This window comes from Linepithema humile, chromosome 8 (assembly GCF_040581485.1).
Source record: "Linepithema humile isolate Giens D197 chromosome 8, Lhum_UNIL_v1.0, whole genome shotgun sequence".
Lineage (NCBI taxonomy): Eukaryota > Metazoa > Arthropoda > Insecta > Hymenoptera > Formicidae > Linepithema > Linepithema humile.
In genome coordinates this window covers 8,808,207-8,824,912 of record NC_090135.1, presented here as the reverse complement: position 1 = coordinate 8,824,912, position 16,706 = coordinate 8,808,207, and the positions used below count along the sequence as shown (strand labels likewise).

At 34.2% G+C, this 16,706-nt stretch overlaps 6 protein-coding genes across 29 annotated transcripts in view; 3 read left to right on the top strand and 3 right to left on the bottom strand.

Moving 5' to 3' along the window:
- Positions 1-254: 254 nt before the first annotated feature.
- On the bottom strand, positions 255-3,326 carry LOC105670514 (popeye domain-containing protein 3-like). The gene is made up of 7 exons (XM_012364061.2): positions 3,166-3,326; positions 2,763-2,897; positions 2,352-2,533; positions 2,019-2,258; positions 1,804-1,956; positions 1,503-1,644; positions 255-1,154 (listed from the first exon to the last, which is right to left on the bottom strand). The coding sequence occupies exons 1-7, from the start codon at positions 3,218-3,220 to the stop codon at positions 979-981; spliced, it is 1,083 nt and encodes a 360-aa protein (XP_012219484.1). The 5' UTR covers positions 3,221-3,326; the 3' UTR covers positions 255-978.
- Positions 3,327-4,008: 682 nt separating this feature from the next.
- Positions 4,009-5,804, top strand: LOC105670584 (uncharacterized). Of its 4 annotated transcripts, none has more exons than XM_012364182.2 (6): positions 4,009-4,167; positions 4,541-4,700; positions 4,772-4,953; positions 5,114-5,240; positions 5,311-5,483; positions 5,551-5,804. In XM_012364182.2, exons 2-6 carry the CDS (start codon positions 4,554-4,556, stop codon positions 5,561-5,563), a joined length of 642 nt encoding a protein of 213 aa, XP_012219605.1. In that variant the 5' UTR covers positions 4,009-4,167; positions 4,541-4,553; the 3' UTR covers positions 5,564-5,804. The 4 variants fall into 4 exon arrangements, with proteins under 4 accessions (XP_012219605.1, XP_012219601.1, XP_012219604.1 ...); XM_012364178.2 differs by having other exon boundaries at positions 4,010-4,167; positions 5,582-5,804; XM_012364181.2 differs by having other exon boundaries at positions 4,035-4,212; positions 5,582-5,804.
- A 140-nt stretch (positions 5,805-5,944) lies between these two features.
- Positions 5,945-7,265, top strand: LOC105670585 (E3 ubiquitin-protein ligase MARCHF3-like). Its single transcript, XM_012364183.2, has 2 exons — positions 5,945-6,172; positions 6,762-7,265. The coding sequence occupies exons 1-2, from the start codon at positions 5,945-5,947 to the stop codon at positions 7,263-7,265; spliced, it is 732 nt and encodes a 243-aa protein (XP_012219606.2).
- Positions 6,174-9,884, bottom strand: LOC105670583 (sin3 histone deacetylase corepressor complex component SDS3). Of its 2 annotated transcripts, none has more exons than XM_012364176.2 (8): positions 9,525-9,884; positions 9,276-9,339; positions 9,071-9,184; positions 8,778-8,979; positions 7,912-8,092; positions 7,629-7,746; positions 7,454-7,538; positions 6,174-7,384 (listed from the first exon to the last, which is right to left on the bottom strand). In XM_012364176.2, the coding sequence occupies exons 1-8, from the start codon at positions 9,649-9,651 to the stop codon at positions 7,289-7,291; spliced, it is 987 nt and encodes a 328-aa protein (XP_012219599.1). In that variant the 5' UTR covers positions 9,652-9,884; the 3' UTR covers positions 6,174-7,288. The 2 variants fall into 2 exon arrangements, with proteins under 2 accessions (XP_012219599.1, XP_012219600.1); XM_012364177.2 differs by having other exon boundaries at positions 7,629-7,743.
- A 386-nt stretch (positions 9,885-10,270) lies between these two features.
- Positions 10,271-16,706, top strand: part of LOC105670555 (centrosomal protein of 131 kDa) — a 64,805-nt gene continuing 58,369 nt past the window's right edge. Inside the window, exons 1-2 of one of the 2 annotated variants that reach the window (XM_012364124.2) lie at positions 10,271-10,604; positions 14,703-14,736. The gene's annotated coding sequence lies outside the window, so the exon portion shown is untranslated. Of the gene's footprint in view, positions 10,605-14,601; positions 14,737-16,706 lie in introns of those variants that run through there. The other variant, XM_067360260.1, reaches the window with a different exon arrangement.
- The window catches only part of mmd (mind-meld), a 38,851-nt gene continuing 33,741 nt past the window's right edge, over positions 11,597-16,706 (bottom strand). For 12 of the 19 annotated variants that reach the window (XM_012364116.2, XM_067360254.1, XM_012364110.2 and 9 more), the window contains 4 exons: positions 16,211-16,556; positions 15,840-15,956; positions 14,183-14,392; positions 11,597-12,386 (listed from right to left, as the gene is read on the bottom strand). In XM_012364116.2, the coding sequence (XP_012219539.2) occupies positions 11,897-12,386; positions 14,183-14,392; positions 15,840-15,956; positions 16,211-16,556 (1,163 nt within the window). In that variant the 3' untranslated portion in view covers positions 11,597-11,896. The remainder of the gene's footprint in view (positions 12,387-14,182; positions 14,393-15,839; positions 15,957-16,210; positions 16,557-16,706) is intronic. The other 7 variants (XM_067360252.1, XM_012364119.2, XM_012364120.2 and 4 more) reach the window with 5 other exon arrangements.

The window sequence follows — 16,706 nt, the reverse complement described above, 5'->3', positions numbered from 1 at the left end:
TTCCCGTGCGATTTTCGTAATCCCTCCATAATGTGTTTGTAAGAAGATCAAATTTATCGGAACAAGAATTAAAATAAGTATTTGCTGGAAAATTTGAATTTATGATGCAAATGAAAACAGAAAAGTTAATTTTATTTATCATAATTCTGTCCGAGACATTTGTAAAAAGTTTATTGAAAAAAACATTTAAAAGCTTGCAAAGAATAAAAGTATAAAGCAAAGGTCATCGATAAAACGACGGAATTAAAAAGGCATTCTGTGTTAAATACCGTATGCTTTTATTTATTTACTTATAAATAGTTTATTTTCAAGTTTGCTTATGTATGTATGTGCATTTCGATCACATTTTTTTGTAAAAATCTCGTTTTGGTAAGAAACTCTAGATTCTCGTTAAGCTCGATCGTTCGATCGACTTCGATATTTACAAATACGGCATAGGCGCTTTTATATACAAGTATCAACTTTATTTAACATTTGCCCTTTTCAAAAATCGTCTCGAATATTTTTGTAACTTCTTCTTGCTCGGGCTAAAACTTACATCCTTTCTGAGCTCGTTATCTGACTTAATATTTACAAATATGTACATGGCATTTTAAATTTACATTATATGCGTACTTCTCGAAAGGTGCTTTCGTTGCAAATTTCGTTGCTAAATAATAAGCCTATAGAGTATATCGTATACAATATTGCGATCAATAGATATGTGCTTTTCGATGAATTCCTACTGTTTTTTAGCAAATCTTCAGAGAATTCTAAAAACATTCTAATTACGTAACAATTTGACATCAAAAATTGAAAAGTTCTAACAAATTCAAATTTATATGCATTAAATGGAAGCAAAGACGTGTGCGCTGAATTATTTTATTGCTGATCATCATATGACCGCCAGTCTGCATTCTTGTAGTCGAAGGCTTGTATATCGTGCTCGGCATTGTCGCTATCGCCGAGATTTTCGCAATTCAAGTAGGAGGCGTAATGCTATTCCTCGTCAACAATCTCGCAGCTGTGATACTTGCTGGAGGAGTCCAGCCAGCTTTCCACCCCGCTGGAAGCCAGATCGTCGCAGGATGGCAATTCCGGCAGAGGCTCCATGTTCGGTGCACCCTTCTTTATCAGATTATTCGCCGTCCGTTCTTTCAACTTCATGCCGCTAACTAAAATACGATTAATTAAAAGAAGTTAATAGAAATAAAATAATATAAATCAAAATAATGCAGAGTGTTTAGACAAATAATTTGTTTAATTCTGTGAATATTTAAGGTTCTAACTTAATTTAATTCGCGGCGGAAATCAAGATAGAAATTTATTTGTTGTGACTTTATGTAACAAAAAATACTTAAAGAATAGAAATATACATGTACAAAATGCAAATCATTGATATATATAATATATACATACTAATTTTTTAATATAAATTATAATAAAATTATAAATAGAATTCTATCTCGAAACCTCCGTCGTAAATTATAAATCGTTTAAAGTAGACTTTAGATAATAAGTACCATTGTTTGATGTCAGTTTGGAATCTTTCTTAATTAACGCCTGTCTGCAGGTTCGAGGACTTCTATATTCGCCGCTAATTCCTAAACCAGCGCTAATAGTTGGAAGACGAATGTCCAAATGTGATCCTTTATCTGTAATTATCTAAAATTTCGATAAAATCAAAAAGAATTAAATTGTGGAAGAAAATTTAACAAAAAGCTATTAAAGCTTTTAAAAATATTTATTAGAATAATAAAAGTTAGAAAAAATCTAGATTTTCCTTCACAATAAAAATAAAAGTTAAATTTCTGTTTTAAATACCTTGTTATTCATCGCATACAGCTTCGTTGCGATATCTCTTGCCACCAGCGTGGTCAACACGGTTGCGAGATAAGTTTCCTTCACGAGCAGATACTCCAAAGCTGTTCTTTGCCAAAACAAATACCTGCAGGAACTCGCTGCTATAATGGACACCTAAAGGATTTAATTCGATTTCGGATTTTTAGCAATGAGATAGAAAATAGGTGCAATTATACCTTAAATTTTTCGTCGACGGAAGCACGGGAACTTTCAAATTCTGGCGAATCCAGAAATTCACAAGGCAGTATCGGGTGTAAAAAATTGCTTTCGCTCAGAACGTTAACTTTGCCAGTGAGTAGCAATCCTAATCGGTCTGTCCTTGTTAGGTTTTGCATTGCATACGCCTCGCCGGCGTGAAGAGACATTATCGTTGCAAATTCTGACGATACTAATCGCTTGAATTGTATTCTTGAAACCTATTAGCATTAAAAAAAAAACCGAATTAATTCTAGGACGCTTATAAAGTAATCCGAAAATTTGAATTTGCGATATTGCTGTGATAAACTTACTTTGAAAGGGTAGAAAAGCGTGTGATAAGCTTCTTCCAATTCGGGATCAAACCTAATCGGTCTCATCTGATAAATAATGTACACTAATTGACCGATATTGAGCAATAAGAAGCTGAAGTTCCAGGAGAAGATATCTGGTGCGCAGATCACATGCCAAGCCCATCCTGATAGCAACACAAAACCTAAAAAAACGCAGCAAAATCAAGAAATCTTCAGTACGTAATAATAATCGCAAGTTTTAGAATTTTAATTATTTATTTTTAACAGTAAAATTTTACAGTTAATTGCAAATAAAAATTAACAACGTATCTTTAAACTACGACGTGTTCTTATCATTATTTAAATAAGAAATAATCTTGGAATTAGTTGCTCGGTAAAGAATTACCATAGATTTTATAATTAATTACTCACCTATAATTAATACTGAATGCATAAACAGAATTCCTTTTCTAGAGGACGGCGCCAAATACGACAATGCAAAGCACAAATTCGCTAACTGGAACAAAATGTGTTGCGGCTGTTGCCATAAGCATAGAGCGGCGTTTCCTTTAAAAAGAAATATAAAAGATCTGTTAGATTAATTTATTGCTTTTCATAAACTTTCCATTTACATAAACGCGCTAACATTTCTGCCGCGTGCTCTTTATGACGATTTTCTCTTATTATCGCGCTTTTGCACGAGCAAAAATTGATTATCCACTTAAGTAAGAAAAATAACTAATTCTTGTATATCTTATAAATACACAAATTTTAGATATCTCGTACGGGAGAGAATAGATCGTGCTTTAAATTGCAAGAATTTTCCAGAACTCACCGAGACCAGTCATGTTGTACGATACCAAAGGATCGTGTCCCAAGCCAGGGCTCATTTTCCCCGGAATAAAAAATTGTTATTACGTATCAGCGTACAAGAATCGACTGTTTATGTTCACTGATATTTCTCGGACGAGAGCTCGGTATGTTCTCACCCCTTGCACGCGGACACTGAAGGATATCCTTCAGAGCGCGTGCGCCGGTTCCGTGGGATCGATATTATTTTCTGCCGATTCGGAGGGATTAAATGTGATAATTTTGCAATACCGATCCGCGATAAAGAAAAGTTACTTAATAATGTGTTACTCCCAAAAATAATAAATTATAATAAAAATAATATAGATAGTAACATATATAGTTTTGTTTGTTCCAAGTATTTTGACATTACATTGCACTTTTTTATAGGAAATATTTTAATAAAAAGTTAATTTGATGTGTAAAATAATCAATAGTAATATAATTGATTGCAAAATGTAGAATAAAATACAATCGCTAAAGATATTCTCATTTATATTAAATAGTTTAATTTTTTTTATGTTTATTTAAATAAAAATGTTATATTCAAAGATTACACGATGATATAATATAATTTAAGCGATTGAGAACTACCAATATTTTTTTATAAATTAGAACTTTACGACAACTTATTAGAGTTTTATGAATAACGATAGAATCAATCAAATCTTTAAATTACAAATTAAACACTTATTAGCATTTAAAAAATACTTTTTATATTAAAAATTACATTTTAACTTTGTTCTACGTATAACTCTTGTCAAATGGCTAGTGATATTCCGCCATAAAATAATGTTTTTATTTTTTGATGTTGAATGCACTGACATGAGTCGACGCGCGCTTCCGTTCGGCCGGCAAGGCGCTAAAGTTACTGCGGAATCGATAAAGAGTTCAGAATGGAAGCCAGTCATAAACAGCTTATTTATCTTCGCAATAATCGGCCGCCGCGAGCGCTTGCGACGTGCGACAAGTCGTTCTGGGGTTTCAAGTGAGTGCAAACGAAAATCCTCCGTTAATATCACGGCTAATTAAGGTCCGACATTCATTTCATCGTACGATTAAACGGCTGACGCATAAGTTTATGTGTTTCTTGCACAACTTAACCTCTCAAGACGGACACAAAGTGCGTCCATGAAGAACTTCTCGTTGATTTTTCTATCTAATTTAATTACTTTGTTGAACTAACATATTTCTTTGGACAAATTTATTTTTTTGTTAAATGTTGTTAATAATTCGTAATACATAAGCTTGTGTGTGTATTACAATACTGCTACATAATAAAGATGAATTAGACCAAAGAGAATGTACAACACAGAATTTTTTAGTATTCATAATATCTTCAGAAAAATGTTTTTCTGCAGTTGCAGATGATCAATGTTGGAAGGATGGTATTGCAGATCCATTGCCAACAACAATGCAGACGCAGAAGAGGAAGAAGATGAAGACAGTCCGGAAGAGGAAGTGCCTAACTACAAGGACCAGTATCGCAACCTTAAAAGGAAGCTGAAGTTCTTGATTTATGTATGCACGGAATTTTGTATTTAATACTCCATCATATTGTTCATTGTATAAAAAAATATATTGTATTGCAGGAAAATGAGTGTTTCCAGGAGGCTCTGCGTTCTACGCAAAGAAAACTGCTCAAAGTAAACAGAGACAAGAGTTTTTTGTTAGATCGCCTTCTGCAATATGAAAAAGTGGACGCATCATTCAGTGAAAGCGATGAAACTGAATCATCTGATGAGGAAGTTGTTCGTTTAGATAATTCAAAGAGGTAAATAAAATATGTATAGAAACGATTGGATCTTGAGAAAAATCAAGCTTTAAACCAATAGAAAACTTGAAATTGTTTAATTTAAACACATGGTAGAATCATATAAAAAATATAGGAAACAATTTTTTTACAAAATTTTTGACAATTGTATAATTTTTAGGAAAAAAGTTGAAACAAACATCAACAATCATGCTTCTCATCATTCGCCAATAGTCACAAAACCACTAAACACCAGCAAAAAGAAAAAGAGTACACCAAAAGTTGTTAAAACAAACAATACACCTATAGTAAGTACATTTACATTTTATGTAACATATTTAGCATGTAAGAATTTCACAATGGATATCTTTGCTTCAGGTACAATCCGCAAATAATTTGGTTCCAATGTCCTTGATGTCTGATGGACATATGACTCCTGAAGAAGTGGAAAGACATTTGGAATCTCGTCAGACATATCTGGAACTTGTGCCAGAGAAGGCACCACCCACAGTTCCAACAGAAATGTTCAGTAATGATCCTTCATTGGATAGGTAAGCTTTGTTTTTTTTGTTGTTGTTGCTAATAGACTATCTTTTTCTCTCTCTTTTTGTCTTTCAGCATTTATTATTAAAATGAAAACAAATTCTAGCGAATCGAACGAAATTGGGGAACTCGAAACATCTCCAAGTAATATGGGAGAAGATTGCCTCAGTGTTGATATGATGGCGGAGTGACAAACATTCGTTTATAGTTTACTCATTAATTATTACGAAGTGCACATAGGGTTATATGTTTCTTTAAGATTATTTCACACAACTAACTCAATTGTATCCACATGATATAATACAAATTTTTATACACAATAATAAAAATGCTTTTTAATTCAATCCCTTTGTCTCTAAGAATATTCGGTATGAAAAATAAATTCATATATATTATATTGAGATACATCTGTCTTATGTTTTACGCAGTCGTTTGTTCGTCAAAATATTTACACATTTTTATTTTCGCGATGATTACCAGAAGTAATTCAGTAGCCAACACTTTAGATAATATTATTTCAAAAGTAGAAACAGAGTTCGATAAAGCATCGTCGTACACAAACCAATCAGAGTTTGAAGATGACGTGACGGCAAATGTGAGAAATAAATTATCTTGCGATTCGGTGGAAGATATAAATTGTCGTATTTGTTACGATCCTAATCAAGAATTGCCTATTATATACCCGTGCAAATGCAAGGTTTGAGACATCAGCAATGTAATGTTTTATTGTCTTGTTAAAGTTACAATAAACTTTGCCTCCGCTTTCCAACTTTGCTTTGCTTACACTACGTTTTCGAGTGAACGAATTTTGATCCATCCAGGATTAATTAATCACTATTTTACTATGTCATTAATCAATCTGATTAATGACATCATAGTAAAATAGTTCTATTCACTCGAAAACTTACAAACTAACTTACAAACTAACTATATTTGCACACATTCCATTTATTCCATTTTCTTCGCTTTTGCACATTTTGTCTCAATAGCCATAATATTCGTAATATGTAGTTCTTCAAATCTTTCTTTGTCCTCTGTCCTTAAAAATCTTTCCCTATTACTATTTTCTACTTGCCTCTGAGATAACAGAATTGTATATATAATAAATATAAGTATTAAAGAATTTTTTGAAATCGAAAAGTTGAATGACAAAAAATTCATTAAATAACGTACCTCACCTAAATTTTTATATATTTTTATACATTGGTATGTTTTTTTACTTTTAATAATTTAATATATATACTTCGAGAAAATTATACTTTCATAGTGATAATAATTATGACTAGGGAACAATGGGTGCGATCCATTTGATGTGCTTGGAGCGTTGGTTAGAAGAGAGCAACAAGAATAGCTGCGAATTGTGCGGTCACGAGTTTCGTGTGGAACGAACACCTCGCTACAAGATTCTCCGATCTGTTATAGTCTGGTTGTGTCTCAATCACGATGACCATCAGATGTATGTTCGTAACGTAAAAGCTGATTTACTCAGATGTCTCGTAGTCACCCCAGTAACCATCGGATGTTCCTATATCTGCGTGGTGGCGGCCGATTTTTACGCCATGAATAATTACGACAACTTTCCCCTTGCACGATGGACCACTTATTCTTTGTTGGCGATGATGGCGTTATTAGTTCTGTCTTTCTTTATCTGGATTTACCTGACGATGCAGTATCACCAAAAAGCGTGGTTTTACTGGTGGCAGAAAACCAGCGTCGTGAAAATCATCGATTTGATGCCAGCAAACACGACTTTAATTAGTAACGCTAGACGCGACGTAATGGAAGTCTGAAGTAATCGATGCTGAAGAGTTCATTACGAGGCCCTTCGTTTAATGGAAATCTTTCCGCGACTCAGCTGTGACGTATAAATGCGCACTTTGCTGCTGTCCGAAACTTTTTTCACCCAGATCTGGGAAAAATATATATCTTGTAATAATATATAATACATCAAATACTTACTGCAGCCTCGAATACTTACGACCTCGGTGCCGATTGCTGAAATATTCGCCGCGAATCTACTAAGGTCCTTGCCTTCGACATAAACAGGCTGACCGCGATGGAACCTGTTGATGAAAATCGACCAAAGATTTTCTTACATTTAGAAAGAATCAAACTCTAAATGCAAAATAGTATTAGAAACAAATTGCAAGTACCATCTTCGTTCGTACAACAATTTCCCGTCCTCAATTCGAGTTTCCACCAATGAGGTTTCAGGAGGCTGTGGTATATGTTGAGATGGCATATTTACCGTGTTGTAATGTGGTATAACTACTGTAAATAAGCATTAAGTAATTTATTTCTTACATTTAGATATATGTTTGAAAATACTCATATACATATTTTTATACATATTGATTTGCTTGTGCATTTTTGCAAACGGTTTATTAAATGTTTGATATTTATTACGCGTTTTGTAATTTTTACGTTTATTTGCACCTGGTTTACGAACGGCGGTCGGTGCTTTCGCGCGATTAATCGCTTTTAAGTCGAGCTCGATCTCCTTCTCGTCCAATAAATAATTTAGTTGTGCTGGTGGTGGCTTTCGTCGTTTCTCTACTTTTTCTGGCACTGGATCGTTCGGGCGTCTGCGTAATTTTCTCGTCATTACCGGCTTTACCTAGTTTTAATAATAATAAAATAATACTGTTAATAAAACACGTACAAAGTGCAATCAAAAAATGACGCATACATTTTTGCCATGACTCTACAACCGTTGTTATTATAATGCTTGTAGTTGTAGATGAAGGAGGAGACCTTGCCATAGATGGTGCACAACATTCGTCTTTGTGGGTGCGCGCGTGTAAAACAAAATAAAATTTCTTTAAAGCATGCTTTCGCTGATTGTGATGGTTTTCGCGAGAAAAGCAGCATGTAATTATCAAATTTCTATTTTTAAAAGGTAAAAATTGTGTGAATATTTTTGCAAACTATTCTCAGTTTGTAGAAATAATGAAAAAAACATCGAGATTAAGTTTAGGTTCTACAATTTGAAGTGTAAAAACGCATACAAAATTTGTAAATTAAGCACTGACAACTGTGCTCACGAAGAAAGAGATAAATATAAGATAATATAAATTTCTTTATATATAATTTTGAGAATTTTGTATGCATTAATTTTAGATTGCACCATAAATGTATATCATTTAAACAGCGAAAATTTACAATGCCTAATTAATGAGAACAATATGATAATGTTAATAAAAAATACATGTATGCTATTTAAACAAGCATAAATTCTAATGTCTAATTAACAAGAATAAAATAAGAATGTATGTCATTTAAACAAAAATAAATTTCAATACCTCCATTGAATCACCAGTAAGTTCCATCGTATGACGATCCGACTCAATCATTTTTCGCTTCTCTTCCATATCAGTAAGCAGGTTTTCCTTCAGATCAATTTTCTTTTCTTCAAATTCTTTTGCTGCAGCTTTCTTCTCCAATATATAATCTCGTTCAACCCATTCCGTCAAATAATCACGATAAATTATATTTAGCCTTAGTCTAAATAAAAAAAAGTAACAATTCTAATTAATGTAATTGCTGGAACTTTTCATAAATAATTATTGTGTCAATAAAAAAATTAATTAATTACCGTTCTTTATATTGTGTTTCTAATCGTTTTAATTTGCGATTATATTCAGGATGTGTGCCGTCCTTCAATTGCTGCAATTGTTTCTTTAAACTTGCTAATTTGTCCTGGTATATTCTGAAAAATCGAACATTAAGGTACATCCAATACTAAATTCATTGTTGAATATTACTTGTTGTACAAGTTATATTTTATTTCATAAACTAACTGTTCTTTAATTTCTGTGTATTCTTCAGATTTCCCCATGTCAGTTTCACTCGCCTCCTCCGTATCTAAAAATTTCCATTAGTATGACTAGTTTTATAATCTTGTTGAACATTCAGTATTTAAGATTTATGGAATCAAGATTATGGAATACTTAAGGTTATGGAATAATCATACCTCTAAAAATCAGGAAAATAAAAATGCGAAGAATAAAAGGATTTCTACGGAATTTATATCATTTTTTCATGCATACCTTCATCACTTTCGTCTTGCTCCTCGACATCCCGGTCGTCGTCCAAATACTCCTCGTTGTCTTCATCAAGATCATAATCATCTTGGCGATCGTACATTGTGGAAAAAGGTGAATCTTGATAAGCCATAGTCAACCATAGAAGCTCTCACTTTCAACCGTGACAAATAAATTAAACAAATAACATTGATTATACGTTACACCAAGGCCACAACGGACGCTACTACACGCTACTATAAAATAACGTCCAGTATCACGACTGGCACCGAGACGGAATGAGACGAAGCGTTAACAACCAGAAACCAGAAAGCATCTAGAAACTTCGCATGAAATTTTAGTGGAGGGGTTAACGCACACACCGAGAATCTCGTATATATGCTTCGCGCAGTGTTCATGTACGAGGTTCTCGATGTGCGCATCATCCCCTCCACTATAGTTTCATGTTACCGCGTTTCATTTCTGGCATCATTATCAGAGCGCTTTGCGCATGAACAAATATACGGATTTTTAAATGACGTGTGTGACGCACGTTGTTATTGTCAATTGTTATTGTCAATTGCAGATTAACAATTTTGACAGTTGTTTGTTTTGTTTTATTAAATAATATAGATGGCATTGGGAACGAGCCGCTCTCACCTGTGTCAGTTGTGTTGTTGTATGCGTTTTTTATATATTTATATATTTATATATTTTTATATATTTTTATATTTTTATATATTTTTATATATTTATATATTTTTTTTTATTAGGCGATATAATACAAAGGACATCGGGAGGATTATGCCCATCCTGCCGTCTGAGTCACATGGTGTGACAGATGATTTTTTTTACCTTTGAAATAAATAGATGGCGCTAGAAATGTCCATCTTGCCCGGCTGCGAAAACCGTTATGTAAAAGCTAGGTTGTGTTTAAGTTTCCTTGCGCTTTCAAAAAGCTGGATCATGATCCTAGTGTTTATGTATGTATGTGTCAGTGTCAATGAGTGTTGTGTTTGACCGCAGTGTATGAATTCAAGTCCGTGGGTTTGCTAAGCAGGTGACTGTGCAGTTCAATCATCCCGGAAGGTGTGACGGATGAAAAAGGTATTTATTCACAGCACTATCTGTATCTATAAAAAATTCCTAAAAAGTACCTAAAGTATTGCGTGACACTGTTGATAAACCGCTATTTGGTTTTATATGTTCATAATTTGTATGCATGATTTTTTTCGCTTTTACAAACGAAAATAAAAACTATAAATTACAGTATATACATATATACATGAAGAAAAGAGACACAGCTATTATCTTCTTTGTTGATCCGAGCGCGTTTTAATGCATGCCCTGACAGCACAGCATATCCAAAAGACGTCCAGAGGATATCCCGAAGACGTTTTTAGGATGACAGGACGTCCTCTGGGCATCCTTTAGATGTATTTTGGACATGTGTGCTGTCTGGGATATGCAATAAAAGTGCACTCCAAGAGTGCACAAAAAACTTATTAAAAATAAAAAAAAACAAACAAATTTATTAGTGCGCACTAACAATCAAGTTTTATACTACTTTCTTTTTTATTGCACGTAAATATCTAAAAATTAGTAATTAACAGATAATGCTTACATACAAAATATAAAAAATTAATTCCGTTAGTTTTTTAGACGTAATTACTCTTTAATTACTCTATGCCGGCAATGTATTTAGGTAAATTTTGAAAAATTTCTAATATTAGTTGAAGGAATTGCTGTTTGGAAAATCTTGCAAAGAATCAAAGAATTGGAGAAATGTATGTAGATGCATTTTCTTAATTTTTGCATATGCTACAATCTAATATCAAAATTAAAAAAAAAGTTGTATTAGTACTGAAAGAATGTTGCATGATATTTTATTCAAAAAATTATTATGTCACTTACTAATAAACATAATATTCTAGAGAATATATGTGTTCTCTTCTGTAATTTATTTTTATATAAGATTTAAAACTTAAGACATTCTCGAGTTATTTTACTCAATGAAATAAGTTCGCAAATTAATTTATTCATTAAACATGATCGCTACATTGTTCATGCAAAGTGATGAAATAACAGACACAGTGAGATTTGAGTAAATCGTTTTGCTAATGTTTATTAATAAACATTTCATATAGATTATTTGAATTCATTATAATTTCATACGTGTTGTTGTTGTTGTTGTTGTCGTAACCGATGCAATTACGGTTCATCGTTATTTACACTATTCAGTATAAAATGCGAGTTCGAGATTAAATCATCGTCGTCATCGTCATCATTGTCACACCACTATACTGCATTATTATTATTATTATTATTACGATTTTTTTTCCCTTTTCTCTCTTTTTTTTTTTTTCCTCGGACACTATCTGTCATCGATTAATTAATTATCAATGCTTGTACTCAGGAAAATGCGTATGGGGCAGTAGGGCAGTATTTTCATTATCACTAGTGTTGTTGGTAAGTAATTCTTTGGGAGAACCATTATTCATTATATTACAATCTAGGCTAAAGTTATCGTCTATTGGGCGTTTGTTAATATTAGGCAAGTGATTAACATCGATTTCACGAATGTCGCTTAGCGTTTGCTGTTGTTGCTGTGATTGAGCAGATTCGACCTCGGCGTTGTTGCTAGCGTCGAGATTGTTTTCGGTCTGTGGGGGGGATGGATAATAGCCGCGCTGCTTAATTGGCAGTTGTTCCACCGGCAGTTGGTGTTGCTGTTGCTGCTGCTGCTGTTGCTGCTGCTGCGTCTGTTGCTGCACCGGCAACTGCATAGCGGGTGGCGGGGGTGGCTGCTGCGGCGGCCGGTGCTGCACTCCTCCTCCGTCCTCACTAGTCCACCGGGCTACTTGTTGTTGAGCTTGAATAAATGCATCACTAGAAAATAATAAGATTACACGAGCCCATTGGATCTAGTCCACCGCCACTAATGCTGCATTCGAACGCAGGACGTAACAACATTCAGTAAACGGAGCCAACGGGAAGACCGGTTGACTCGGAAGCGAGAGTCGTTAGTGCATACGTGATTACTCTTTAGATTGAGCTTTGGTTTTTTTTTTCGTGGCTATTGACAAAAAGTTTACGGCATCGAGCAAAAGAAGGGAAGTGGGATGAATAGTAAGGTGCAGCTAAATTGACAAATCGATAAATCGATTGGCACATTTGTCGTAAAATCATTAATTCTGCTTGATTACTAGCTGTGATGTGTAATTTATATTGATATATTCCTCGAGTTAATTATTTAGTCAATTGGATTTAGTAGCTTCTCTTATTTTTAGCGTCAAAAAATAAATAATTATGTCCAATCAAATAGATAATGTAGCACTGATAACTATTAATTTAATATTTCTAAAAGCTCGCGAATCAGTAATATTAAATTTATTTAAAAAATTGCGATGTATTCGATCAATTTCATAAAATACGATTTTATTTTAGGAAGCTCTAATTAAATCCGGATTAAACCCTAATTCTGTAGAGGAAGTATCACGTACACACATAAACTGAAATATTAATTCTTTTTTAAACATTTAAAGCGCGTGCGAAGCCTTGCGATTCATCACTACGATTACTATTTAATTCAACATTCCTCGTACACATTATCCTCGAACATATCATCACGAAGAAAAACTTCAGATAAGGATAAGTGCGCAAACATCGATTACAACATAAATTCACGTTCTGTTGGGAAATGAACTGCGAAAAGTCTCTTACAGTCGCTTGATAGATTGAGAGATTCGTTCATTTCAGTTTCGAAAACTTTTTGCAATGCAAAATGCTAGAAGCAACATGCGCGGTATTCGACCGTAATCTTAGGCTCCATCAGATGTCCCAGATCTACAGAATATTTAAATATTAATAAATTTAATAATAAATTAATAATAGAAATGAAGATTAATCGCAAAGTTTAGTTATTTGCAGAACGTGAATTGCTAATATTGGATCTACGCTATTTGGAAAAATATCTGGTAGATTTGAGACATATTGTATCGAGCTCTCACTGGCCAAACAAATGTTGTCATTGTTTTGTTGTTTAGAGCAGCATTCACACAACACAAAAGCGAACGAAAAAGCATGCAGACTTTCGTGTGCATTTTGCTTCTCTCTTCGAAATTTTTTATATAAATTGTATTACTTTCGATAAACTGTTTGATTAGTTCGATATGCAATGCAATTGCGAACGCTGCAATTGCGGAATTGCAAGTTGAATATCGTATGCCGAGTCTATTTATACTTTACATAGATTTCCAACTCTTCAGTCAGTAACAGTTGGCGTAATACTCACAATTCTTTACTCTCATTCTTAAACATATCCGTAATATGACGGAAGAATCTTTAATGATTAAAGATGTAGTTCCGTTTGAATCTAGAATCCTACTTTTTCTCAAATTGGTTTGCGCCTTTTGTTAATTTTTTCGATACGACACATGATTTTCATATGATTTTTAATTGTTTTAAATTCGGGTTCGCCAATATATTCACTAGGTTTCTTTTTTTTTTTTTTGCAAACAACAACACATGCACCATCCTTATCTGAGGTATACGCGGTTTAATCGTGGGATTTGTGACAGGGGGAGGTGTTGTAGATGTGAATCGCGACAAGTCGGATATATCAGTGAATAATTGCTACTAGTGAAGCCGTAGGATTTCTCGTGATGCAAGGATTCTTGCTATACCTTTCACAATCGGGTGTTTCACCCCTAGTATTTGAGCCTCTGTCAGGATCGGCAGTTTCATAGATACCCTCGTCCTCGAGGTGCATTTGATGGGAGTGTTGATGGGTGTGCTGATGGTTGCCGTAAGGACTGCGGGACGTCGGCTGACGGTATCTACCGTAGACGAATCTACTAGCGTCCTCGTCGCGGCCGCGGCTACATCTTCTGCTTCTACGTAGGAAATCCAATCAATTCCTGCATAAGTCTACGAGCTACGCGGCTTCCATTTGTGCTGAGACTTTTTTTATTTGTCATTTAGAATTTACTTCCTGCTCGCTCTCTCTCTTTCTCTCTCTCCCTTTCTCTCTCTCCCTTTCTCTCTCTTTCTCTCTGATACTGGAGAATTTAATTTAGATATTAATTTGGTATTTATGTGTAGAAAACACTCGGGACGCTTATCTTATTTGTTTTATTTTTGGTATAATTAATTATCTATATAACTTATAATATAATTAATAATTTCTTTTTTTATGTTCTCTAGGGTGCGACAACAGCGATATTCACACCTGGTATCGGTAAGTCAATTTTATTTCATCAATTTTATGACGCTAACGAATTCGTACAATTTCGTTTCTCACTCGTCGGCGCCTTATATTATGATTGGATCACAATGAATTCGTTATAATCAAGCTCGTTATGATTATACAGTATAAACAGACTCCGCATTTTACCTCGAGTAAATTTTTTTTTTATCCATATCTATTAATGATTTATTACCAAGTGTGTATCCTTTCCCGTTATCCTTGCGCGTATCTTATTGTTATCTACGGTTTCGCAAAAACATCGAATGTAGTGTCTGATATACATAAATAAATGCGTCGAGTCTGACAGCCTTCTGATGCGCAAGATAGGAAGCAGAGTAAGATAATAAGTTAACCCTCTCATTCTACTGTAATAATTATTCGGATCTTTCCGCTCATTTAAGTACATTATTATATCATTATTTTTTGCTCTTTGCGCATTTTTTTTTTTTTTTTTTTTTTTTTTTTTGTGTGAAATATTAGAAGTATTAAAATTTTGCATATAATCTCTTATTCTGTACAGGTACTTTTATTCTTTACAAGTTTAATTTAATTCTGGCAGAATAACAACAAAAGTATATTAAAAATAACGAGGAAAGAGATTAAAGAATATTATTATATTATATAAAAGTTACTGCCACATGTTAACTAAAAAATAAAATTGAATTTTAAAAATGTAATTTAAATTACGCTTTTAGTAATTTAGATAGAAATATTTTTAAAAACATTTTGTAGCAACTGACTGACATATATGAGAGGGTTAATGTAATAAATTGGCGAAAGAGGAGATAGTAAGCAATTCACAGTGAGAGTTATGGCAGCGTGTAAAATGTCTGCTGACAATAATTGTGATTAACAAAGTATGAAAAAGCTCGGAAGTATTTAACCGATTGTTTCGGTACGTTGTTGAATTGAAATAAATGTCTAATTTACAAATCATTACTAAAATGTCTAGGAAATATTTCATTATAGTGTATCGTAATAAACATTTCTATAGTTGAAAAGAGTATTTTGAAATTAAGGCTCTTTGTCTGAATTGAGTTTTAAAAGCTTGTCTGACATAAGCGCGCATATTTCTCTCTCTCGCAAGTTCTTACCCTTGAGATGACTCGCTACAGACAGAAGAATCGATTCTGTAGTGTCGATCCGGATCACCCTCGGATATTCGTATCTCTTCGGACCCGCTCGGACTCATCTGGCCACTCATGTAGGGTCTGATAACAGAAATAATTATCAGTGTATTTTTTTCATTTCGAAAAGAATTGAATTTCTTTCCAAAAATAAGATAATTATGGCAGTATGTTAAAATCGAAGAATTTAAACTTTCAAGAATTTTAAAATCTACATATTCGGCGATTTTTAAAGAAGCGCCAATATTTGAAATATTAAAAAATCATAGCAGATTTGAGAATTTTAAATTCCAAAGCATCAAGGAAATTCTGGTGTACGAAATATTTTTTATTTCTACCTCGTAGTCGCTCGATGCTCGAGTTGGCGAATGAGGTCCTCGAGAGTGCGTATACGAATGGTGCCGCACGGCGGCTGCAGTTCCACATCCTCCTCCTCGTCCTCCTGTCCGTTGTCGATGCCGTTGTCCTGGCCGTCAGTGTCCTTGCGGTACACATCGGGGTAGCCGCACTCGGCCAGTGACTTGCGTAGTGCGTCCTCGTCCAGGAGATTGCCGCTGCCCGATGGAGTGCCCGCGAGATCGCGACGGCTGGCCGCGTTCTTCAGCACCTCGAGTATGTCCTCGTGATAGCCATTCAGCTGATTCAGGGTTCTTTCCACGTGCTCTATCGCGCCTCCACCTATTCCTAGCGAACATGTGACTCGAGTTACCGTTTCGTGAAACAAGGTCTTTCGGTGGTGCAGTTCGCGTTAACTCTTTCGTGCGCAATCCGTCTTATGGGCTCTTTCTTTCGAGATTTAGCAATTTTTCTCGTACACGTTTTTGCGGACGCTAA